This window comes from Zootoca vivipara, chromosome 5 (assembly GCF_963506605.1).
Source record: "Zootoca vivipara chromosome 5, rZooViv1.1, whole genome shotgun sequence".
Classification (NCBI taxonomy): domain Eukaryota; kingdom Metazoa; phylum Chordata; class Lepidosauria; order Squamata; family Lacertidae; genus Zootoca; species Zootoca vivipara.
In genome coordinates this window covers 27523653-27550043 of record NC_083280.1, presented here as the reverse complement: position 1 = coordinate 27550043, position 26391 = coordinate 27523653, and the positions used below count along the sequence as shown (strand labels likewise).

Sequence of the window (26391 nt, the reverse complement as noted above, 5' to 3'; positions counted from 1 at the left end):
GACTGAGCGGCGATTTGAACCTTGGTCTTTCACATCTGAGTCCAATACGGGCTCTCCTGCCCTGTATATCTATTTTAAACCTGCAATTCTATATTGGTTTTTACTCCATGAGGATGCCAATTATCTTAAGAGCTGCCTCGTACTTGGTTGTGTTCTGCTCCTTTTAATAATTTTGTTTTACTGTATTTGCTTTAGTTTGTCGTTAGCCTCCTTGAGCTTCTTAAAAGAAAGGTGGAGTATGTGTGCTTTAACGAAGGAATAGATTTAGACACACAAGGCCAAACCTACAACTCTTACGCCACCAGAAGTGCACAATGATTAATTGTGTCACTTAAGATGGCGATCTGTGTTTTTTTGTTTTAATGCAACATCAACTTTACCGTGTGTCAAGAGAGGAAGTGAACTAGTGTTGCATTAACAAAACAGGTCACCACCTCAAGTGACATAATTACACTGCAATCTGTACTGAATGGGGCTCACTCCCAAAGCAGTGGGTAAAGGATAATAACTTTGGTGCATGCCTCAATTTTTTAAAAAGAGCTTTGTACATAGCAGCCAGAAGAATGATGCCACATTCAGCACACCCTCGCCTCTCCTTCCTGTAGTTTGTATAGAGAGAATCATGTTCAACAGGTTCACAGTCAGTTTTCTGCAATTCCCTATCTCTTCTCTGATGCCAAGCACTCCAGCTTGCCTGTCTTGGCCTGGAGGTTTGTAGCATTAGCATATCTAGAAAAATACTACCTGTATCTTTTGTGACTGGAACAGACACGTACCCAGTATATGTGAGGACAACTGAACTCACCTGTTACTACAGCATTTGCCTTTTAGAATGCTTCCTTGATTTCATTATCCAGCTCAAGAACATTTTGATCAGAGGGACGATAGCACAGCCCAAAGCCAAAAGGAGGAGCTAGAAATACAGGTGCAAACATAAAACAGGATATATGGCAGGCTGCCTTCCATCTAGGTGAGAACTCACCTGCTGATTACATGCCCTTTGCAATCAGGTTCCCCAAAAGACCGGAAGAAATGCTATTAGGAATCCTAAGCAGAAGTATAAAGAAAGAAGATCACAAACTTTTCATGTATGCCACCACGGCCGCAAGAGTTATTTTAGCACAAAAGTGGAGAACAATGGAAGTGCCAACGATAGAGGATTGGAGGGAGAAGTTAATAGAATACTCAGAGCTGGCGAGGCTAACGGGGAGAATTAGGGATCAAAAACAACAAAAGTTTCAAAAAGAATGGGAAAAATTTATAATTTATAGGAAAGACTATTGTAAAATCTAAACAAAGAAAGACCAAGGAGAAAATAAAATGAGAGAAAGAAAAAAAAAGGGAAAACTGGTAGACTACCATTATAAAATGCAACAAGAGGATAAGTAACCAGGACGTAAAATTAATTATGTGGAAAATGAATGAAAAAAGGTATCTGGTAGAATATATAATGGGACGAAATCAACTGGACGGGAAAGAAAACCAAAAGAGAGATAGGAGGAAGTCAAGTTGGGGAAAATGAGGTGAAGGTGAAAACAAAGAATAGGAAGAAAAATGTAATAACTTGAGACACATGCCCAGGCATTCAATATGTATGAAAGGATACTTTATTTGGGAAATGTAAGCTATGAATGGATACCTGTGGTCGTTTTTCTTTCTTTTTTGTATGGAATAACTTTTTCTTCTTTTTTATGTGATTTGTTATTGTATATAGTTGTAAAATCAATAAAAAGTATATTTAAAAAAAAAAGATTACATGCCCTTTGCAAATAGGAACACCAATGGAGATTTCAGGGAGATGCGGTGAAGCTCCTGAAACAGGCCTCTGGCAAGCCTGTGGCACTGATATACAGCCTGGGAGGGCATCTTATGACTCCAGTGTTTAGTCAATTGGGCACAATGACAGTCAACAATAGGAACAAATCAAAACAAGCTCCTTATCACTCCTTAAAAAGGAGGCTGGATCCTTCCTAAGAAGTAACTTACAGCAAAGCAATGAAAAGAGACGTCTCTGAACAACAAAATGAATGATACTGTATGGAATTATGCAAAATGTTATGCTTTACCAATGACCCTCTGGTCTAAACTGAGCCTCTTGGGTCTGCTGATTGGAAGGTTGGTGGTTCGAATCTGCACGTATGGGTTCACTTTTTATTTGCTCACCTTGGCTAGATCCAGAGAGAGCCATGCTTAAAGTGAGCACAATGAAATCAAAGGGATTTAAATCACCTGCTAAGATTGATTTGTCCCACTGATTTAAATGGGTCTGCACCATAGCTGCCAAGTTTTCCCTTTTCTCACGAGGAAGCCTATTCAGCATAAGGGAATTTCCCTTAAAAAAAGGGATAACTTGGCAGCTATGGTCTGCACTAAGCATGACTAACACCCATTACATCTTCCAGATTGCATCACAGTCTGAGTCTAAGTGACAGTAAAAATGCAGTGAGAACACTTATGTACACATTGCACGGAATCGTTACAGCTGCGAAGGCTGTGGTCCAGCAGATCTAATGTTCATAAGCAAACTTCACAAGTTGATCTAAAAGCTGATTTCAGAAACGGTTTTATTTTGATTTCTTTACTTCCCCACTTTCTGCCAAAAAATGTACAGTACCTTGATTTTACAATATAATTAGCAACCAAGACTTGTAAGAACAAATCCTTTAAAAAGCAAACAAGCAAAAACACAGAAGATTAAAATAAACTCTTGCACTTTGCTATCTTCATTTTCACAGGCATCATCTTAACAAAACCCCGTGGCAAGAACAAGTGCTCAACACACCAGCAGGTACAAGGATATCCCTAACAAATTCCATTCAATTAACTCTTAAATACAGCAGCAAACTCAGAAATATGAACTCATAGTTGGATGTACAATATAGGCCCTTTAACCATGGGGAAATTTCCCAGGGGGAATTGTTGCCCATTGGATAAGACAATAACCCCCCAGTAATGAACAGACATTGACACAGTACACATATCTTCTTCTCCCTCCTGTAATAGAAAAGGGATGGAAGGAGAAGGGAGGAGAGCTGCAAGGTTGACAAAGAGAGGCTGGAAAGTGACTGGAGAAGGTTTTTTTTCCATTACAGCCATCAACCAGGGAGACTCTAAGTAGTTTCCATGGCACCTGATTTAAGGCTCCTGACGGTGGCTGAATGAAGATCTCTTATTTCAGCTTCCCAGCCTCAAAAACACAGTGCAACTTTCTTTGGCCCACTTCTGGGGACACACCTCCCCTCCTCTTTTTGCCACCCTGCAAGGAGGCAGAGGGAAAGAATGCATGCACGGAAAAGGTACATAGCCCTAAATCCATGGCAGGCCACCAAGGAAGCAGTTGGTTCAATGGCTGCTCTTGTACCACCTGAACACTACTTGGAAGTGGTATTAGACAGCATGACAGCAAGTTGCACATCCTCTGTCCCTGCTTATGTGAACAGAGGGCCTGCCACATCTCTCCTGGGTGTGTGCAAATGTGTGAGCTTGTACCTGTATTAGCAGCGCATCAACCTCTTTCTAAGTGAGATACACATAGTCCCCCAGTGTGCCTGATATTTTGAACTATGTTGCACCAGGTCTCCACAAATTCGACAATGAATAGTTCAAGCCTACCCCAGGGCAGAACAATAGGCACCCTGTTCAAATATGCTGTTTCTACTTTAACATTTCCACTGAAGGGAGAGTTTTCACTTCCAGGGAGATGCTGACATATGAGTGCTTCCAAACAAGCGAGCTATATTCATCTGGGCTCACCTCTTTTACCCAACCCAACCCTGAAATTATTGGGTGCATTGGGTGACAACAGCAGAAAACGGCTATTTTTGCATTTTGCATCCTGGCTGTGGAATGGTCCCCCCCCCCCAGAGAGACTTGCCTGGTGCCCACTTTGTGGTCCTTTTGGGCCAAGACCCTTTTATTTTCCTAGTCCTTTGACTCTTACATTTTAAAATCTAAAATGCATTTCTTGAGGAGTATTTGTTATAGTGATTTTGTTCTCCTGGTTTATATTTTATTGTTTGCACTTGAATTTTACTGTTAATAAAAGCCATCCAGAAAACTCTGTTATTGGGCAGCATGTAAAAATTGTGAACGAATGAATAAGTAAATATATTCAGCTGCACTTCTGAATTGACTCTAAAAACCAAAATCCCATTCTGCAAGCACTGGGACAGTGTGATTACAGTTTATGCCTCTATTAGCAATCTTTCTAGGGAGATACGCATACCACAACTTCTGAAAATAAAATTGGCCTTAAAGAATACATACGTGCTGGAGTTATCTCTCTTACTCTGTGCAAGTTCTGTTGGGCAGCTTCCAACAGAAGGACCAAGAAGGAAAATTTCTCAGTAGGCTGTTATCAACAAGCAACACATGCAAAAAAAAGAGATCTGTATTTTTATAAGCTCAAGTACTTACAGGCACACCCCGGCTCTTTAAAAACCAAAGACAGCAAAAATAAATTACATAATACCCAAGTATAATATAATATAAATATCCGGTGGAAGTCAGAGAATTAACTGGCTTTAATCCAAACTCTTCCCTTTAAACTGGCCGAAGCACAGACTGCCCTTCAAGTTTATCCAGATCTGATTACCACCACTCATCAAGTAAGTCCCTAGATATATTTTGTCTGTCTCACCTACTCAGATGTTCCATTCAGAAAAGTAGTTTCAAAAAGAGGACCACAAGGGTTGGGAAAGAAATAAAGTCTTTAAAGCTACATTTTTGTCCCCACTTACTGGGGAGTCAGCCCCACTGAAAAGTGAATAATTTTTTCTGAAGTAACATTAGTACATCTGTGGAACATTGCAGTCATTTCAGTGTGTAACTGTACCTTGTATTTCACTCTGAAAGGTGAAACAATACTGTACCAGCGTTGTACCAAAACAAATACAACAATATAAAATCAACGAGACTTTTCCCTATTTATTTTCACTGACAGACAGCAGGGCAGACGGCGACTTGTTTCTAAGCATGTACTAAAGGTAAATTCCGGGCAAAGGAATAAATATTTTCAAAAGAAACATGTTTGCCTTATCCGTCTCTTGCAATTCTGTATTCTGTTGTAAAGACACTTTGCTGTTCACACCATACCTGGATAAGGCATTTTGGTAAAGACAATGAGAATCTGCAGTGTAATCCTAACCATGTCTACTTAGAACTAAGTCCCACTAAATTCAATTAAGGTTTACTCCCAAGATCATTTCTGAATTTTTTGAAACAGAAACTGAACCACAAGTGGACGGGTTTGCAAGTGTTTGTTTCTTTGTTTGTTTAAATCTTGCAGGCATAAATGCTTCTACAGATGAGAAAATGAACCACCAGAAGTAAACAACACTCTCAGTGTCAAACACTCCATTAGTTCTTTCTGCATTCCTTTCAAAGTACATTTCTGATGAGGTAGTTAAGCAAATAATCCCCATTTTATAGGTGGAGTAACAGAGAATGATGACTGAATACATGTCTGCCATAATCCTGTTGACTAAATGGTTAATTCCTATGCACAATCAATGGAACTTAATTTTGGGGGGGGGTCTTAATTCCCCAGTGAGGACAACAAAACTGCATTTCAAAAACGTGAGCAGTCCAGACATAGCTAAGCACTACAACATGCTGTTTATTTCTCTGAGTGTTAATCAAGCATGTGCTTGAAATCGGCGGCACTTTAAAAAGTGCCTAAGCTTTGCTGGATTGCACCACAAAGCCGCCACCAAAGTGCCCCAACATGGCATCAGCACCTGGAAGATACCCAAGACTCAAATAGGTCCTGTTTCCCCCTCCCCACATTCATGCGCACATTATGCAGCGATGAGGTTGCAATGAATGGAGCTGGATGAGTAGCAATATAGAGAACGTCATAGACCTCTTATTGTCTGTAATAACTGCTACCTGAAATATAGGCAAGGAGAGGGAACTTCCAAGGCTCTACACCAAGAATGACGAACCTGTGGCCTTCCTGACCTTGTTGATGACAACTCCCATCATCTCTGCCCATTAGCCATGCTGGCAGAAGAGGATGGGTGGATTCTAACAACATCTGGAGGGCTCCAGGCTCTCTGTCCTGCTTTCTGCCCATGGTTGAACCAGATTGTGCCCCAAGTGTTTATGGTGAAGTAATTAATCACATTTTCTTCTTATGAAAAACTTGTGAATGACTATACTGACTGCTGGCGACCAAACTGGAATTAGAATCCAGGTGCAATTTTAATTCTCAGCTCTGTGCTCCAACAACTTAAGCAGGAAACTGTAACGTGCATTGTTGTTGTTGTTGTTGTTGTTGTTGTTGTTGTTGTTGTTTAGTCGTTTAGTCGTGTCTGACTCTTCGTGACCCCATGGACCATAGCACGCCAGGCACTCCTGTCTTGCACTGCCTCCCGCAGTTTGGTCAAACGTGCATATTTGGGCAATTACTGTGTGCACGATGCCTTGCTTGTAAGGCAGGGGTGTTCAGCCTGTGATCCTCCAGATATTGTTGGACTACAATTCCCATCGTCCCTGACCACAAGCCAAATGGCTGGGGCTGATGGGAGTTGGAGTCATCCAACATCCTGCTGTAAGGCATGTAGACAACAACCAAATGATTTTAGCTAGTTTCAAAGTACTGTACAATGTTCCCTTACAAATTTGCCAGGAGGAATACTACCGGTATACTAAGATGGCTTTTACTGATTCAAACACAGAAAATAGTCAAGTTACAATTCTGTTGGAATAGCTAACTAGGTGAGAGTCTGAACATGAGAACAGAAGTCCAAAAGAAGCTCAGAATGAGTAAGGCAGAATGGTAATATTTTTGGTCTGCCTGCTCCATTTCTACACATTAAACATGGAGAATGGTGCATTCACAACCTTTTCTGTGGCCTCTCAACTTGAAAATGTTAGCCTCAGAAAGGGATGAATATTTTGATGCCAGTCCTACAGATACCTTTTTTTTTTTTTTGAAAAAGTGCAGCTGATGAAATGGACTGTGGTCCTTGAAAATTTATGCCATAATAAATTTGTTAGTCTTTAAGGTGCCACAATAATCCTTGATGTTCTCACTCAAAAGCAAATCCCATTGATTTCAAGGAATCCAGTTCTGAATAAATGTGTTGTGAACTGCCCTGAAACCTACGGGTATACGGCGGTGTACAAACTTAATGAATAATAATGATGGTGATCAAATGCTTTGAAGTGCACTTTTAGCTGCACTCTTAGGTAGGTACAACTGACATACAAATGAATGTACTCCAGACCCCACTTTCAGACATTCTATAATATCTAGCATGGTCAACTTGGGACGGAAAATAAATAAACAGAGAACAGGAATCTGTTCTGCAGCAACTGGAAACATTATGTTCTCTGTAGAAATCACTATCTTTTGTGGCATATATATCACATAAACTTTCAAACAAACAAAAACTGCCAAAGCCACCACAGCACCTGCCCTTTATAAGTGTGTATACATATGTTTTCAGCATAACATCCATTGGTGCACTGTTTTACAAAACACAGTTGTAAGCCTTGTGTGGCTTGAGGGCCACATTCCGTTCTGGGAAACCTTCCAGGCAGGGGCGTAGGAAGATAGCTGCGGTGGGGGCTCCAAGGGGCGCCATCACGAGCGCCCGCCCTGCCCCCAAAATGCGCGCCCCGCCCCGGAACACGTGCCCCGCCCCTCTGGGAGGTGCGCCCCACCCCCGGAACGCGCACCATGCCCCTCCGGGAGGCATGCCGTGCCCCCGGGAGGCGCGCCATGGCCCTGGAACGTGCGTTCTGCCCCTCCGGGAGGCGCCCCCCGCCCCCAAAACAGGCGCCAGCCTCGCCCCCGGTGCCAGAGCATGAAGCTCCGCCACTGCTTCTAGGGGTTTCACGCCAGTCCAGAGGCAAAAGTGAGAAGAGCAGCAACTGCAAGTTTTAACTTTATGCAGCAGGCTAGTTTCCGCACTCATACACCTTTCTATCTTCCATCCAGACAAACAAGGGGTCATGATCAGAGTTCAAGATCACATTCCAGCAAAAACACCTGAGACTGGTATGAAGCAGGGTTGGTAATGGGTGTGGCCTGGGAAGAGGAGGCGTGTCAAGGGGAGGGTGTATAGCCTAGGGGGCGGCACCCTGAGGACTAGACAGATATGCTTGTAGGGCCTGAGAATTCCCTGGACCTGAGAATTCCTACCCCTGGTCTGTTAGGGAACCTTCCATAAAGGGGGTCCATTGCTCAAATACCAATGAACAATGGCCATCCCATTCCCCTACAACGTTTCGAAGTAAAGGCGTTAAATCCAGACACATTACAGAAAGGAAGAAATATTCAAAGCTTTGTACAAATCTCTTCCCTAAACAGCCCTCAGCGGCAGAGTTGGTGTCTGGACATAGCATATGTCTACGGATATAATGAATGGCGTCGTGCCCTCTTACCTATCTGGAGTTGCCTCTTGCTCACAAATAACGCAGCATAGATTTTGCCACTGACTTAAAAACAAAAAGGAAATGATGGACCTTCATATTATAGAAGCTTTCTCTCCATATTTATGGACGATAAACCATCCATTAGCAAACTATGCCGCCTTTGCTATAGGTATGCCCTTCAATGGAGCTAAAAGCAAGCATTCAAATACTTTCACCCTAGAAATCCTGCACAGAAATGTGGCAATCGATATTTGAAGCACAGATAGTCTAAGAAATCATTTACAATTTTAAAATGGTGATCTAACGTGATCTGTTTTATCAACTGTCTTATTATTTCTTGTTAGAGGTAGGTAGCCGTGTTGGTCTGAGTCGAAGCAAAATAAAAAAATTCCTTCAGTAGCACCTTAAAGACCAACTAAGTTTTTATTTTGGTATGAGCTTTCGTGTGCATGAAGGTATCTGAAGAAGTGTGCATGCACACGAAAGCTCATACCAAAATAAAAACTTAGTTGGTCTTTAAGGAGCTACTGAAGGATTTTTTATTATTATTTCTTGTTATGATATAAATTGGGTTTACACTGCCCTGAAATTCAAATGGGGTGAAGGCTAGTATATAAAGATTTCTAAACAAATATTTGCCCTCTGATAGATCCAGTAAAACACATGTAAGCAACCACAAGTCACAACCCCTGACCCAGGATGGTTAGCATGCTTCATATCCATGGATCATGAAATGACTCCTGACTAGGAAAAAGGCTGTTAGGTCTGTAGGTGGAAAGAGTAGTAAAGTAAGTAGCTGTAAGAACAGCTAACACCATATCAGCACCATAAGCTTTTATCTGTAATTGAGATATATATAGAAGCCATCACATGGTCTAAATATCAAATGTATTTTTACCATTCGCCACGGCCTTTCTGACATTGCTTTGCAGGTTGCCCCGCATGATGTTTAAACTGGTAAGCACAAAAAGCAAAACAAAAAACCCACCACCACTCTTGATATACTGTATAAACCTCTTTACAGGCTCTTTTCACATTTAGATTGGACTCTGAGGTTTCTCATAGCAGTGAGAGTGTTAACTCCTTGACTTTTCCATTTTCCAGTGCATTTCTTAATTGCTGAACTCGATGCTCTAATGGCCTCTCCTGGAGAATGCTTCGGATAAATTATTTATTTTGAAGGCTGGGTGAGTCATTTTGGGGGCAGATCATTAAAACAATTACCGTATGTTGTTCTGGATGAATTTCACCCAAACAACAACATTTATTTTTAGCAAACCCATGTCAGATTCACTGTGCCGTATAAGCAGAATATGTGCAGAATACGATAAAAGGTTAAAACCTGCAGCTGCTCATTTGGAGAAGAGAAGCATATGAAACTATACAAAGTCACAGACTGGGCAGACTTAGCTAAAGAGAAACAAAATGTTGATATACAGCATATTGTGCAATAAGCATGTATTTCCCCAGCCAGGCCCCCTTTTTTCTTTTTACATAATGCTTAGCCATAATTGAGAGTAATGAAGGTTAAGGCCACAAAATGTGTACCAAACTGTGGTTTCACATTCTAGTTTGTGGCTGATACTTAATTTATAATTATACTGATACCTGTGTTATCTTACTGGGTTTGGTGTTTTAAATTGGTTTTAACACCTGTCATTCAACTCATGGCCTGCTATTTGTTGTTTTAATGTGATGGCTGTAATTTTCAATAGTTGGTGGTGTTCTCTGTTAGCTGCTCTAGAAACTTTATTAGAGTTGAAGAGTGGGATATATATATGCACATTTTATTTTTTTATTTAAAAAATCCTAATGTATTAAAATGTAACAATTAGCCATGGTTAAGGAAAACATAACCATGGTTAAGCATTAATCCAGTGATGATAATCATCCAGTCACTGGGCGAAAATGTTTCCTTATAAATAGGCCTTTGGCTGATTAAACATTCTATGGCCTTTTAAATGTGTTTATGGGCGGGAGGTTATTGTTTTGATTTTTTTGTTGTTTTATTATGTATTTGTGTTCTCATTTTGCATTTTTATGTTGTGAACCACCCTGTGCTCTTCAGATGAAGGGCAGTATACAATTTAATAAACAAATATAAATTATAATAAATAAATCTCAGCTCAGTGATTCACAATATGAACGATCCTTTACCCTCCCCTCACACAGCCCCTCTGCTCCTACCTTTTCATGACACACAACTAAACCAGGAGCCCTGTAATTATTCATAGTTTCCCATTTTGCCCAAACCTGAAAACAATGATTATTTGCTGCAGAACAAGTCAGGATATGAAACCAACTTCAAATTATGGTTTAATATCCTGGAAGAGGGCAACCATAGCTTCTCAGTTTGGATTAAATGGGAAACTATGGTTGACTGAAGAGTTCCTGGTTTGTTTGTTTGCTCTGCTGCAGGTGTAGGCAAAAAACTTGTTCATTATTAAGCAGAACCCAACCATTCTATCTGCACTGGAGGGCCTCAGTGTTCTGGTCTTATCTGTGATTTGATGATCTAAGAGAAGGGTACCTATGTTTCAAATCAAACCAGGAACAATCCACTAACAGATTATGCCATTTATTTCCAGTGAAGAAAACCAATGGTTTGCCACCTAAACTTCATAGTAAAATATCCTTGCATTATATAGTACCATACCACTATGTCATGACAATTATTGTCACTATTTGCTCGGATTATGTTATCTCCCCCTCTGGAAAAAATACTGCCTTGTTTACAGCCTTAAAATGATATGAGTACTGACAGAATGTCTGGTCAAGAATAAAAGCAACTGTTTATCACAGAACAACTTTTGAACTGAAATACCCCGAACTGCTCTAGAATTTCTTCATTAAGGGGGTGGGGGTACTCTTTATCCATACATCTAACAGGAAACTGAAAAAAACAGAGTCACCTAAAAAACCACGTTCGGATTATCCTGAAATTAGGTGACTCTTAATACCCATCTATGACTGCACAATGTTGAATTAGGAAATAGCAGAGGAACAGAGAAAGAGTATAGAATGACAATTTTACTTCACCTAAGTTCCTGACAAATAGTTCACTCTTCCAAGTTGATCCTGATGTTTTCCTCACATTTTGAAGTATTCAATTTAGGCCAACCCACAATATGTGTTGTTTCTGCTATCTGAAATTCAAGGCCACTGCTACATGATAAGGCTACTTATCAGTGCCTACTAATTAAAATGGCTATGTTGTCAATATGGGAGTCTGAATATGAGTTGGTGGAAATTACAAGAGGGGAGAGAGTGTTGTTGTGCATCCCATAGGGATCTAGTTGACCACTGAGAGAACGGGATACTGGACTAGATGGGCCTTTGGCCTGATCCAGCAGGGCTTTTTTATGTTCTTATGTAGGATTACGCATCACAGAGGGGTAGCTGTGCTAGTTCATTATACTAAAAAATAAAAATCATTTAGTATTGTGGCATCAAAAAGACTAACAGGTATATTGTAGCATAAGGTTTTGTGAACTGGAACCCACCATCACACACATAAAGAGGTATTTTCAGTTGGTAGATTTTCCACAATCACACTGGAGGTAGAGAGGGTGCAAAATAGTAAACAGTGGAGCCCAAAGGCCATGAAATTCAACAGTCAGTAATGTTTCTGTGAAAAGCTCAGATCTATACAAAATAAGCATGGTGACCATTCCCAACTGCAGTAATTGGTAAGAGAACAATGCTCTGCGTTTTGCTATGCTAATTCAAAGCCCAGAGCGGAAGAGAAAGATTTGTTTCCAATTTGACTCTTAAATTAATTGATTCAAACTGCTTAAACATTCAAATCTGGCAGTTTCGTGCTGGAACCTCCCTTGGAAAGTGTTTTTTTTTTTTTTAGAGCAGTGATTTCCCTGTAAGCAGCAGTGTGTTCTGGGAGAGTGAAATGTTCTGCTGTTTTCTTTTTAATGTTTGTACACAGACTTTGGGCAAAAGATTGACCTGTTTGTGTTAGGCAAGACAGCAAAAGGGTGTTTGTTTGTAAGCAAGGAGAGGCCTCTACCCAAAGACCTCCCATAGGTCCTGTGGCTGGCCTGATCTCTTTACCAGGAACAGGACAACTAGTGAGACACACACCTAAGGAACCAGACTCTGCAACAAACCTAGACTATATCTATTTAAGCCTAACAACATTACACAAAGCCAATCTGTCAGGGACACATTCAACTGCTCATTTCCAAACTTGATATATGCAGTGACCTGCAAACAATGTCTTTTTGCTGTCTACCTGAGACAAACTGGAACAGACACAAATCTGACACAAAAAATGGAGAAGCTCACAAACCAGGGAGAGAACATTCCAACCCTCTCTTCTGGAAGCTTGCCCCCTTTAAGCAGGCAATTAGGACCTTCCTCTTTAGACAAGTGTTGTTTTTTTATTTGTCCGGCTTAGTTGTTTAATTGTTTTTAATGTCGGCTCTTGGCTTTATCCTCACCGGTGGCACTTTTATGATTGTAGTTGTGCTGTTAATGTTTTAAAACTGTATCCGTTCTTTGAGAATCGCAATGATCAAAAGCATAAATAAACAAATCACCCAGGACACCGCTGTTGAGGAACAGACAGTTGATGAGCAGAACTACTTCAATAGGAGCCCTCCCCCCCCGGTGTAAAACTGCCAAACTATAATTGCTTGTAGGAGTCTGATTTTATTCATTTAGAGCTTGACTGTACCCAAGGTTCTCTCCCACACTGTGGGTATTCAAATTAGCACAGGAAAGCTAAGAAGATTATAATCAATTACTGTACTGGCATTGTGAGTGGTCACTGTGTTGAGTTTGCACAGAAATGGCACAGCATGTCTTGCCCACAATTCAGGTTGTTCTTTGCTATGCTGCTTATGATCCCATCACTGCCCCCAGTTTTTGTGTATGTGTGTTTTACGTGTATGTGTGTGTGTGTGTGTTATATTCCAACTGAGGAAACACTTCATGCATCTGATGAAATGGGTTCTAGCCCATAAAAGCTTATCATTGTAGGTTTCTAAATGTTGGTTTTCCTTCTTGGAATAGGAAACATGGACCACTGTTTTGTTTACTTCCACAACTCTCTTGAAACAGTACAGTTGCGGATTTTCTCTCTGTGCCTCTGAGCTTTTATTTTCATAAGTTTTACTGATGATTTGTTTACACAATCAAAATTCAGAAGTAGTCCCCCCCCCACTCCCCGAGTTGTAGTCCTGAGATAACAGTTGCTATCAACGTGAACAAAAAAAATTCAGCGTCTTTCATGAACACTTCCTTGTCATCTATCCTGGGATATCCACATATTTTTATATGAAACTGTAAACTTGACCAAGAGGTGTAACAACCCTGCCACTGTGATATAGCACAGGAGGTGATAAAAGAACTTGCCATTGGATTGTTGTAAAGCTCTCTTTCAGCTCAACTCTGCCCTACACCGCCCCGCCCGCCCCCCAGCACGTGTAAGCAAATCAGAAAGTTTGTTCTGTGGCTGTTATTGCCAGGATAACTAATAGTGCAATCATATTCCAACACATGTTAATAAACTTACTGGTGATTTGGTCCTGTATTTAGTGCTACTTTTTCTAGGATGTTCTGAAACATCCTAGAACAACTCCTTCAGCTGTACTTTCAACTTACGTGCCATTTATATAAATGTGCACCCTTCACAACTGACAAGAGATGCATATTTTGTAAATGGACACCAGAACCAAAGTAAAGTCGTACCTTGGAAGTCGAATGGAATCTGTTCCGGAAGTCCGTTCGACTTCCAAAATGTTCGAAAACCAAAGTGCGGCTGGAAGCCCTGTTGGATGTTCGGCTTCCAAAAGAACGTTCAAAAACCAGAACTGTTACTTCTGAGTTTTGATCGTTCAGGAGCCAAAACATTTGACTCACAAGGCATTCAACAACCAAGGTACGACTGTTTAAAGCATTTTGCAAGGGACGGGCTTTATGTGTAGAGGTTTGGGTGGCTATGTTCCCTGTTCACCTTTTGTTTCTCACAGTTTAACCAACAGCTTCTGATCAAATTATAACCCAGTTCCACTATAGTTCACAGTTACTTAAAGGTATTTCTATACAGAAGTTTTAAGTACTGCATTTGCCTTGGGGGCCAAGGCAAGTTAATGCAAAAAGAAACAGAACTCAATCTGCTTGTGTTGAAAACCAAGTTCCAGTGCATATGACTTCAAAATACTTTAACAGAAAATGCACACATACATCCTTGAGTGCATCATGTGCATTATCTGATTTTAAATCTCGACAGTTCGTCAGTGCAGACCTAGCATATATTGCTAATTGAAATAACATATCCTAGACAGTCTGAAATCAGTAGATAGCATTCATATGGTCCATGCATATTGTTCCCCTGAAATGAAACCTTGATCCTAGGCACATTAGTTGAAAGTAAGACGGCGCGGCTTGCTTTCAAAAAATTTACTGAGGATCAAATTGTAGGAGAGTTGAAGAAACGGTCCTAAATGGCTTTTCTTTGTATCCTAAGCAGCAATAAATAAGAGTAAGTTGTATACAGTGATGCGGCTCGAGCGCCTTTTTCTAAAATCTAAATTTGTTTCGAGAGAAACAGAAGTGTTCATTTTCCCCTAGGAGTTCAGTGCTTGACTTGGACGAATTCAATGCTCTTCTTAGCACCTTTCTCTGAAAGGTACCAGGGCTTCTTAGAGAGTCAACCTCCTTGAGTTTTTCTGTGGCAAGCCAGCAAAATAAAATAATTTTTTTAAAAAATACCCTCCCGGCGATTTAGAACGACACCTGCAACAGAAACCATAAGGGGAGGCTACCTCAATCGTGTTTGCATGCTTCCGGGACGTTGAGAAACCTCCTGATGACCAGGCCCAGGCACAGTATCAAGAGCAGCATGTAGCCTACCGTGCCCGCGAAGGTGGGCGAGGCGGGCGCGTGCCCTCCTTTCAGGAACTGCTGCAGGCCCTCCTCGACGTAGAAGAGCTGGTCGTAGATGCTGAGGAAGGTGAAGATGTGGAAGAACTGGTGGCTGTGGCCGATGATGTCGAAGAGGCCCGGCTGGATGCGCTCGGGGATCTTGCTGACGTTGAAGAAGGCGGCCACCAGGAGCCAGAAGTAGCGCCGGTAGAAGTGGACGAAGAGCGTGGGGTTGTGGCCCTGCAGGTCGAAGAGGAGGCTCTCGAGCATGATGGGGCACGCCATGCTGAGCGGCATGACGAAGACGAAGGTGCGGATGGCGAACGGGTAGGCGCACCACTCGGAGCGGCTCTTGCAGCACGCCACGGTGCAGGCCACGGCCAGCGCGAAGGCCACCGGCAGCACCAGCGCGCTGTAGGCGGCCAGCGGCGCGCTGCAGTCCACGTGCCAGCCCAGGCGCTGCTGCAGGTAGCGGCTGAGCGCGCGGGGCTCGAGCAGGCTCAAGCCCGGCAGCAGGTAGTAGTAGTAGGCCACGGTGCTGGCGAAGCCGTAGTAGCTGATGGAGGCGTAGTCCAAGTAGAAGAAGGCGGCGCGCAGGCGCAGCGACAGGCAGCTGAACACATGGGCCGTGCAGCTCATGGCGAAGGTGAGCAGCACGCCCGACGCGTAGCACCAGAGCGGCAGCAGCGCCGGGTGGTGGAAGGGCACGTCGCCGGCGCCGCGCAGCAGCAGCAGGCGGCAGAACTTGGCGGCGAAGAGGAGCAGCGGCACGAAGTGCGTCCAGAAGTTGAGCGTCTCGTTGGTGGGCTGCAGCACCGACGCCAGGCACTCCTGCGCCGTGCAGTGCAGGCGCCGGTAGCCCGACAGGATGAAGCACTCCACGAAGTCGTCGGGGACCTCGTCCCAGCGCAGCAGCGGGCGACGGCCACCTTCCCGCCGAGACGGCGGAGGCCGGCCCAAGGAGCGGGGAGGCTTGGGCAACGGCGCGGCTCCAGGGGGCGCCTGGCCCTCGTCGCCTCCGCCCGCGGGCATCCTCGCGCCCTCCTCCCTCGACGGCTCCCGCTCCCGCTCCCGCTGCAGCAGCCCGGCGTGGGGCTGGAAGAGAGGCCGGCCGCCTGCTGCGTGCCGCTTAGAGAAGCAGTAGTCCGAGCCGGGATTGTGATGTAAGCTCACCAAGGCAAAGCCGCTTTCCTTGCTGCTGCTATTGCTGCTGTTGCTGGAGGAGTTGCGGTGGATTTGTGCTTCGCCCGAGCAGCGCCGGCGGCCACCGCCTCCTCCTCCTCCTCCCGCATCATTCATTGCAGCAAGGGCAGGAGGCAGGCAGGAGCAGCAGCAGCAGCCTCGCTCGCCCCCAGCCACCGCGCAGCAGCAGCAACTCCTGCAGGGAGAACCGGCAGGCGCATCGCCGCGGTAATTCAAGCCTGGCCAGGCGCGCCTGGGTCAACGATTTCTATAGCCCAGCAAGACTCCCCACCCGCTTGTGCCGCGGCTTCGGTTTCTTAAATCATCTGCGGGGAAAGTTTCCCCTTTCCCAACTGCGCCCTCGGTGCCGCGCGCCGGTTGAATGATTGATGCCCCCGACGCAAGGCATAGACTGCAGTGCCTTTCAGCTCTCCGGGAGCACCGATTAATTGCTAAAGCCGGGGATGCCCCGCCCCCGCCGCCGCGCCGCGTGAGCCCTCCCTCCTTCCTCCCTCCTTGCCTGCCTTCCCATCTGTCACTTTCTCCGAATACTAGGCGAAACCCTCGCCAAGAAAAGGGATCCCTTCTGCTCTCTCCACGGAGCTGTCGTCCTCTCACTGGTAATTCGATTTCCTTAGGCTTACCTTGGAGGCCTCTCGATGTCAGCTCCTGTGCTTGAACATTCAGGGGAGAAGGCAAGAGGCTGATATTATAGAGGCATGCACAAAAGCCATAGATTTAGGCACAGTGAAAATTGATTTAAAGCAACATATAGCGATGCATTCATTAACAGACATAAAGATCTGTAGCTTCATTTCTGGGCAGCCCATTGAATACAGTAGGACTTGGTTCTGCTTTTATTGTAACTGGGCTGTAACTTCTGACAACAGTAAACAAAAAGGACCCAGGGGGACAAGACACACTTCAGTACTAGAGCATAGAGAATTTTTTTAACAAACAAGATAGTGTGAGTCCTTAAAGGCACATCAACTAAACAATTTACTTTTTAAAAAAAACCAAAATATTGCTTGTTCTGTGATAATTAACCTATATAATGACTGTGTTGTACATTTTAATGCAAATTAATATGTACAACACAATGTCATTCTATGGATTATTAAACTGACTGGTATATGCTTGACCTTTGTGCGATAAAGGCCTGTTTCCCCCCCCCCCCCCATGCCAGATGGTGTGGAATGATGGCGTGGCCATGATTTTTAGAGCTCTTCCAGACTGCCATTACTTTGGGGTGGGATCCAGACCCATCCAGGCAAATTCAGGCTGCACAATTAAAGCTGTTTTTGAGCCCTTTTGCAACAAAGCCTCTTTCCCAAAAGACTTTTTGTGACAAGGGAGTATGCACTGGAAAGTGTGGCATAATGTTTGATGCAACATTGTCTAATCTCACAAATCATGATGAATGCTCATTAAATCACTCATGTAAGCTTCTCTTGCCCTTGATAAACAGATACACCAAAAAGCTGAATGAAACAGGCCTATTATCTGTGACTGGCAGTATGGAGCAATTCCTTTGGTTTATCTAGCATTTCTCTTCCCTCCCTACCTAAAAGCCTCCTTCAAAACACATTACTGTATTTAAAAAGCAGTTGAACAAGGTTTTCGATCGTCATTGCATACGTATTACAGAAATGTAAGTATTCTTATTGTACTGGGGCATGATGGCTGACCGTAACTGATAATTCGTTTCAAAAGATGAAATGAAGCAGCCACTTAAAATTTCCCACCAGTTTTAGGTGACCAATAAATAATAAAACAGGGAGATGTAATGTATATGCAACAAATTAATAATTGAAAAGAAAAGACAAAGGAGTGTTATACTGTAAACAATGGGGCTTTCCATGTGATGTGCCCATCAGTGTATCTTGGGTGGCCAGAAGCCTATTAAGATGCCACTGTGCTTAAAACCCATGAGTGCAACAATGCCACCCCCCACCCATGATTCTCAGCACCTTAGATTCAAAGGCATTCTCTGCCTCCAGTACCCTGGAGGCAATAGCCACCTTGTCTAGAAGCTTTATCCCCCCACGAGTGTCTAATCCCCTTTTAGAGCCATCTGGTGGCACTGAATTCCATAGCTTAATCATTTGCTCTGTGAAGAAGTTACTTTTGTCATGGCCCCTGAATCCAGCAGTAATCCACACACATAATTGGAGGCTGCAGAGGGAGGCACCAGCTAAGGAATCGGATGAAGTTCAGGGTTCTAAGCTGGCTGCCAGATACCAAGAGACCATTGTAACTGAGACTGTTGGATAGGGGCCTCCAGAAGAACCTCTGGACCACTAGGGTCCATAGGGGCCTTCGTGGGCATCTTCCCCTGAAGAATCAGATGCCCCCCACTACACTTCACCACTCTAGCAGCACAAGGAGTGCTATGGAATGGAGGAGGAGTAGCAGTCTTCAGGCCAGAGGATTTGCCCGAAGTTCTCTGCAAGCTGGTGGAACCTAGAGGAAGTCGACAGAGGGCTCCTCCATACTTCCACTTGTCCCCGTGCCTAGAAAGCATGGGTCCGAGCAACTTTTGGAGCAAACGTGGAAAACCCAAATGATGTTTACTCCGATTCAATGGTAAAGATCAGGTTTCCCTGGGGGGAAACAATGGTGCAAGTGGAATTCTGGATGAGCCCATAAGTTTAAAGGATACTGGTACAGTATTTGTCTGCTCCCAACTTTTGCCAGGGCAAGTCATTCACTTGGAGCTATCCGTGGTCCTGTAACTTGTGAACAGCCTGGCCTCCATGAGATCAGGCATCAGATCAGAACATGACGATTTTGTGCTTTCTTCTGACACACTCTTCCCTCTTTTCCTCCTTTTCCTGTTTGGCTCCAGGCCAACCAGTCTGTGTGATGCAATGCTTCGAGTAATGGATGATGAACAGGGAGGCAAACCTGCAGTCAGCCACGAAACTTGCTGGGTGAACTCAATTGCTTATGATCTTTGGGTCTAATGTATCTCACAAGTTGTTTTCAGGATGTGGGGTGGCATCTATTTCCTTGGGGGACGGGGGGAAGAAAAATGCAATCACTCAGATCAAGTCAGAACAAGGGGTAATGAACATTTGGAGAAAGAAAAGAGAACAAGTGCAGTTAAACAAGCCGTGTTTAGCTTTCCCACTAGAACACATATCCTGCACAGAAGAAGATACTGCACAGCCAATGAATTTATAATAAAATACATATGACAAAGGAAAATAATATTTAATAAATATACAGAGTCATTCTGTATTCCAGCAGGAAAGTGGAAAAATCTTAGAAAAAAAAACTTTTCAGTATGTAGCAAGAGAAGTTTATGAGCAATTTCTTTGACCATACCAATTACATTGCTTTATCTTCAGGCTTAGTATCTATGAAGAATGATGTTTCTCTTTAAATTCATAGAATTTGACATTGAGGAATAATGCTTTTCTTAAGAGCCAGCTAGTACTGGAGTCTATTTTGTGTGCTCTTTTTCTATCTATGAGAATCTGAAATGGCAGCAGTGGTTATTCTGGCTGCTTTTAGGAACCTTTCTTTCGTTTGGCTCCAACTTGTATATTTGTAAACAAAGACACCACAAGTTTTCAGTGCTCTTCTTAATTACAGGAAACCACTGCTCAGGGAAGTGGGGAGCATTTAATCATACTGTTTAGGGTGCTGCAATAAAAACAAGTTGCAAAAGCATAGGCAGCTCCCATAATTCCCCTCCCATTTCCCCATAGAAATATCTATGCAGGCATTTGTTTTTCCTAGTTGATCTAGGAAAGCTTCACATGGTATCTTGAACAATGAATTTCACTTTGTTGGCAAGTGGTTACAAAACCTACAGTATGTATGCAATTGTTTGGCAACTGTTGGTGAGAGAAAACTCATTGAATAATCTGTGATTGTGGGAGTACTCTTTGTGTATAGGATTACTTATAGCACCATCCTCTCCATGTCTACCTGGAAACAAATTCTTCTGGGATGTATAGGACTTACGCAGAGGTACGTGTGTTTAGGGTTGCAGCCTAAGGCAGGATTCAAACTGGAGTAGTTTTATGACTTTTGCCAAGCTGCCATTGTAGACAAATCCATTGTTGGCCTAGTAGCCAAGCTGGTTCTGTCTTCTGTGCTACAAGACGAGAGTCACCACTGGGAGAGGTATTCTGCTTAGGCATTGCGCAGATTCACCATTGCTAATTTGGCCTGAGGAGAATGTTGGTCACAATTATAATTAAGAAATAAGAGCATTTTGCACAACAAGCCAAACCCTGTACATTAAGTGAACCACAGGAGGTTCTTTGAGATTTTATCTCTTCTAATATCTCAATCCAGCCTACACATATTAGGCAAGCCAGGTCAAGCCATGTGTATATGCAACACATTTACTTGCTTCAGGTGGATCTTCTCCAGGGCTCACCTGCAGTTCCCTTTGCCCCACAATTTATTCTGCATGGTCCATGGCTTCTAGGCATGGGTCCAAGACGTTTTTCTTTTGTGCCACTGCTTTCCCTGGGAAAATCTGCTGTTTACCGCTGCATCATAGCAAACATCAATTCGCAGGAAACCCAATGGACATTTGCTCCAATTCAGCAGTAAATAGTGGGTTTCCCCAGGGAAAGCAGCAGGGAAATCCATGCCTCGGAGAACCAAACAGAAGTGTGGGTGAAGCCTTGTTTGGGGTTACCACTTATTTATCACATTCCCCTTGAAAGAGTGCAATCCAAACTCCTCAGAGCCCTTCTACAAGTTCCCAGATGTGTTCCAAATGCATGGGTCAGACTAGAAACAGGGATGATGAAAGTCGAAGCTCATATCAGTCTAACATAAGTGGCTAACTTTGAAATTGCTCTCCCGAGGAATAGCCCCATTGTTTCTGAGCGACCAGTTTCAGTCTGGCTGGCAGAAAGCAGTTCTAAACACTCTCCAGAAACAGGGCCTTGCTCCCCAAACCCTCATCTACGGACCTGGGCCAAGCTAGATCCGTGGTTAGGCAAAGAATCATTAACATTGAGAGACAACAGGACTGTACAAGGGTTCCCGATTATAAACTCATAGAAAATGGGAGATACATAGCCGCTCCAGCAACATATCTCTGTTTCCTCACATCCAGAAATGCAAGAAGGGCTTTCACTCTTGCTAGAAGCTCGGCCTTGCCCTCACCGGTTCTGGAAGGCTCCTATGGAAGAGTCCTGTACGCATAGAGACTTTGCGCTTGCCCATTAGGGGAAATAGGAAGCCCCAAACATATATATTTTAGATGTCCTTTTTATGCTGAGATTTGTAGAGAAACCATTGACCCTTTGCTGAAGAGGCTCGCTGATCTCCCAGACAAGTCTAAACTTAATTCTCTCCTCTTAGGCAAAGATCACAAGACGACCTGGCTGGTAGCCAGATTCTGTTCCCAGATTTGTAGGCACAGATCATCCTCTATAATAAAACAGCTTACTAGGGAAAAGCTGAAGTTCCCTTTTGGGGCGCCTTAGGATCAATTTTTATGGTAGCCCAAATCTCAGTCATACGGATGTATGTATATATTTCAATTTTAACTCATGAGCTATTGCTGCAATCTATTCTAATTGTATATTTTTTCTTTCTTTCTTTGGCGATCACTCATAGCCAAGTAAGATTGTCTTCCATAAACACGATTTTAACAAAGGGTCCGTAAGTGACTGTGGAGGCCAATTCTGGATCCACACGTCCTTCCACAGTGGGGACATTGGTTTCCAGGCGGGAGTTTATCACGGTGTGGATTTGCCAAGCGTGTCTTCCTCTTAGCACATTTCTCCCTTGCGTCCTGAGATGGAGTTTCTTCAAAGCCTATGAATGCTGTCACTATTGTGTTATGCGAGCTGGTCTTTGACCGTAATAAATTATTATTATTATATTATTATTATCTATCACTATAGAAGAGGAAACACATCTCTGGAAAATATGATGTGTTTGCATAAAACCTGCATGTGCTAATTGATGGTAGAGATGCACACTTAGAAATATAGAGCACTCCAAACTGTAGGAATGCTCTATGCCAGTGTAACTTACCCTTATTCCAAACTCTGTTCAGGAACAGCGCTACTGCTGCCTGAGCTCACTAGGACCTGGCAGAGGGGAAACGAGCCTTTTAAACAGTTTGATTTATACCACCCTTTTTTGTCAGTATACCTTCCACTGGATTACTAGATCCAGTGCCAGATTTATGTATAAGCTAAACAAGCTATAGCTTAGGGCCGCACTCTCTTCGCCCCCCCCCCAAAAAAATGTAAAGGAAAAAAACACCTGGATGTATATTTCCAAAATATAACATAAAAAAACAAATACAGTGGTACCTTGGTTTGCAACTACTTTGGATTACAACCACGGTAAACCCGGAAGTGTGTGTCCCTTTTTATTATTATTATTACAACCCCCTTTTTTTTACAACCCATTTTTTGGGGGAGGTCCCATTGGCAAAAGTGCGCCTTGGATTACAACCTGTTTTGGTTTATAACCGGACCTCCAGAACGGATTATGGTTGTAAACCAAGGTACCATTGTAAAATAAAACCTGCATACAGTAACAGTATTTTGTGTTGTATATGCTCCTATGATGTAAGTAATGCATAGCTGCCAAGTTATCCCTTTTTTAAGGGAAATTCCCTTATGCTGAATAGGCTTCCTCGTGAGAAAAGGGAAAACTTGGCAGCTATGAAGTAATGGGCCCTGCCTGCTAGCCTGCTTCCTAACATATATATATATAGCATATATTCAACACAAAAAACAGTGACAATTTGTTGTTGACAAAGGACAGGTGGACAAATAAAAGGCCCCATTACCTTCAGTAGCTTAGGGCCTCACCAAACCTAAATCTGGCCCTGGCTAGATCACATGAGCAAGCTAATGGAATTTGGAATAAGGGTAAGTCTCCCCTTGCCCTGCTTCTGCCCTACCTTGCCTTGCCTGTTTTTCAGGACTTGCTCCAGCTGAGCCAGAATGGAAGACTTACACAGGTGCATTCCTGCTTGAGCTGGGATAAGGAACTCCAGCTGGGCGAGCTCCAGCTCAGCTGGAAAACTGCCTATTCCAAACTCCATTAATCCAGGAGGAACTTGGGCTTTGGATGCTTCCATAATTACTTTAAATATAAACACCGCGTGCATCTCACGATACTGGGGAAACCTGCAAGCAGGTGGCCTGTGTGCTTGCTCAGTCAGGAACATAGGAATCTGCCTAGGGACCCAAATGCACATGTGGTGGAGATGCCCAGAAATAAATAAATTTTGGAATAATATCTATGAAGAGTTAAAGAAAATGTTGAAGTGTAAGATCATAAAGAAACCAGAACTGTTTCTGCTGAATATAATACCAGAGGATATCAAAGATGCAAGTAGAACATTACTTATGTATGGTATTGTAGCTGCGAGGGTCCTTATCGCTAGAAAATGGAAAAACAAAGATGTACCAAATATAACAGATTGGCAAATCTTAATGAAGGAATATGCACAGCTTGCTAAAACTACTGGGAGAATTAGAGGTCAAACAAAGCAAAAAGTAAAAAAGGAGTGGAGGATCTTTGAAGATTATATAAATTTAACCAAATAGCCAAATCCCGATAGCAGAATAGAATTGAACCATGTCAAAATTCAAAAGGATAAGGAAATGTTGATAATAACTTAAGTGTGAACTTAAATGGGTGTATATAACTTACACAGGATATGATTGGAAGAACGCTGTTTTTTTTTCTTCTTTTTCTTTTTCTTCCTATATAATCTCCCTATATAATTGTTTTTGTTTCAATCCCCTCCTTTTTCTTTCCTTCGTATTTTATTTCCTTTACACTTGACATTCCTTTTTTTCTTTTTTCTCTCTCAAATGTGGATTTCTTTATATGTAAAAGGGAGATGTACCAATTTCCTTTATGTGCTTTTGTAAATCTTTTGTGTTTCTGCAAATTTGTATGGCTTTTAACACTTGAAATAAATAAAAATTATTTTTAAATAAAAGGAACATAGGAATCTGCCTTTATGCTGTATCAAACCATTGGTCCTTCTAGGTCAGTACTGTTTACATTGACTTACACCAGCGGTCCAGGGTTCCAGATGGGAGTCTTTTTCCAGCCATATTTGGAGATGCCAGGGATCTTCTGCATGCAAAGCAGGTGCTCTGCTACTGAGCTACAGTCTTCCCCCATTTGCTGTCCAGGTATTAGCTACTGATGGGCAACATCAAGGTCTCTGTTCTCCCATCTTTATCTTTAAGCCAGATTTGAATACTGGACAACCCTTCAAACAGAGGACAGCTCTCTGTAAGGAAAGACACATGGCCACCCTATTCTCTGGGGTTGTCAGCATTCACTTGTCAACAGCAGCATTTCTGGGCGCTCATAACATGTGTCTGTAAAAGCTACGTTGCTTACTTTCCATATTGTGATGGTTTTAGCAACTTTGAAGACATAAATGCATTCTAAAAGCTTCTGACCTACCTCTTATCTCGCCTATGTGTATATTTTGGGACAAAAATGGGGCAGAAATAGCCTGTTAATGTCTGAACAGCTAGGAGAAACACATTGCAGAAATGCTTGCGGATGTGTGATGTCACCGCCATATAGAAGAAGGTGGAAGAAATGGTGATCACGCAAGTAAGCTAGTTCATCTTAACTGTGGATACAACCACACCAAGCAAGAATGGAATCCTAAACAGTGGGCAGGGATAGCATTTCAATAGGGGAGGGTCATATTCACCAGCCACATGATGTGCAGGACACAGAAATGGACAATTTCCAAAATATGGTCTAAAGTGCATGGTGTCCTGGTTGAATTGCACCCCTGACTGCGCCCAACCCTTCCACAAGCTAAATCAAAGCAATCATTTTTTAAAAAAATCTGCAAAGAGTGTAATTTTCCTACCTCTAATCGCCACTAGGTATCAAGCAAAATAACGGGGGGGTGTCCTGCAGCCTTTGACCTAATTTCATATGGGGGGGGCAGAGGGAGAGATAGTGGGTAATAGGTGGAAAACATGGAGATACCCAATCAAATCAATTAAAACTGGAGAGGGGGAATGCTCTGCAAGCAAACAATTCAGACCTTTGGAAGGGGGATATGCCTCTCAGCCAGCAGTCCAATGGGCAAGAAGAAGTGGGTGGCAGGAAGACAGAGAAGCAGAAAGGTATGGCAGAGTGTGTGTGGGAAAGGTGGGTGGCTCACCCACTGTCAGCTCTGGCCCTGCCTACCACCAACATGTGGTCCCTGAGAAATTATCTTGTGACAATGCAGACTTCAGATAAAAAGGTTAATCACCCCTGATTTATAAAATGAGGCATCACATTTTTCGCTCCATAGGAAGCTTCTTTTGCAAAGGGGGAAAGCCAAATTTTTTTGGGGGGGGGGTTCAGCTCAGAGTTGTGCAACTTTTTTGCAAAGGGGGAAGCTCCAATTTTTTAGGATCACCTCAAAGTTGCTGAGTTTCCTTGCAAAGGGAAAAAATCCTGTTTTTATGGGGTTCAACTCACAGTTCTGCAGCTTCTCAAGGAAAGGGACTCATTTCTACAGTTTCCAGACAGATAATCTAATCAGCCAGTCACATGTCTCCCTCTGCTGACAACAATTGAGGCCTAGGCAAGGGGCCGGGAGGGGCCGGGAAGGGAGCTAGCTCTCTTATCTCCCTCCCTGATCTCTTGCAATCAGCTGCTGAGCTGGTTCTCTTTCCCTCTTGTTAGCCTTTAGCTCTTTCTTTTTAAAAAAGCAAAACACACGATCTGCCTTTAGCCCCTGGGCAATTCGGCTCCAGGGACCACACATTCGCTCCACAAGACGCATAGACAACTCCTCTTTTTAGGATGGGAAAAAGCACGTCTTATGGAACGAAAAATATGGTACTGCCCAGAATGGGGGGAGTGCAGTTTATGATTTTTCATTACAGGTGCAGAAGTGTTTTCACAGCACTGATTAAGGCTGCAGTTCAAAGCACGTTGACTAGACAGTAAGTCCCA

The 26391-nt window shown here is 43.1% G+C and overlaps 1 protein-coding gene across 1 annotated transcript in view; it reads right to left on the bottom strand.

Annotated features, from left to right (window-relative positions):
• PCOLCE2 (procollagen C-endopeptidase enhancer 2) overlaps nucleotides 1-16272 on the bottom strand; it is a 70865-nt gene extending 54593 nt beyond the window's left edge. The window contains exon 1 of the mRNA XM_060274498.1: nucleotides 15168-16272. Coding sequence (XP_060130481.1) covers nucleotides 15168-15184 — 17 coding nt within the window. The 5' untranslated portion in view covers nucleotides 15185-16272. The remainder of the gene's footprint in view (nucleotides 1-15167) is intronic.
• Between the last annotated feature and the right edge of the window lie 10119 nt (nucleotides 16273-26391).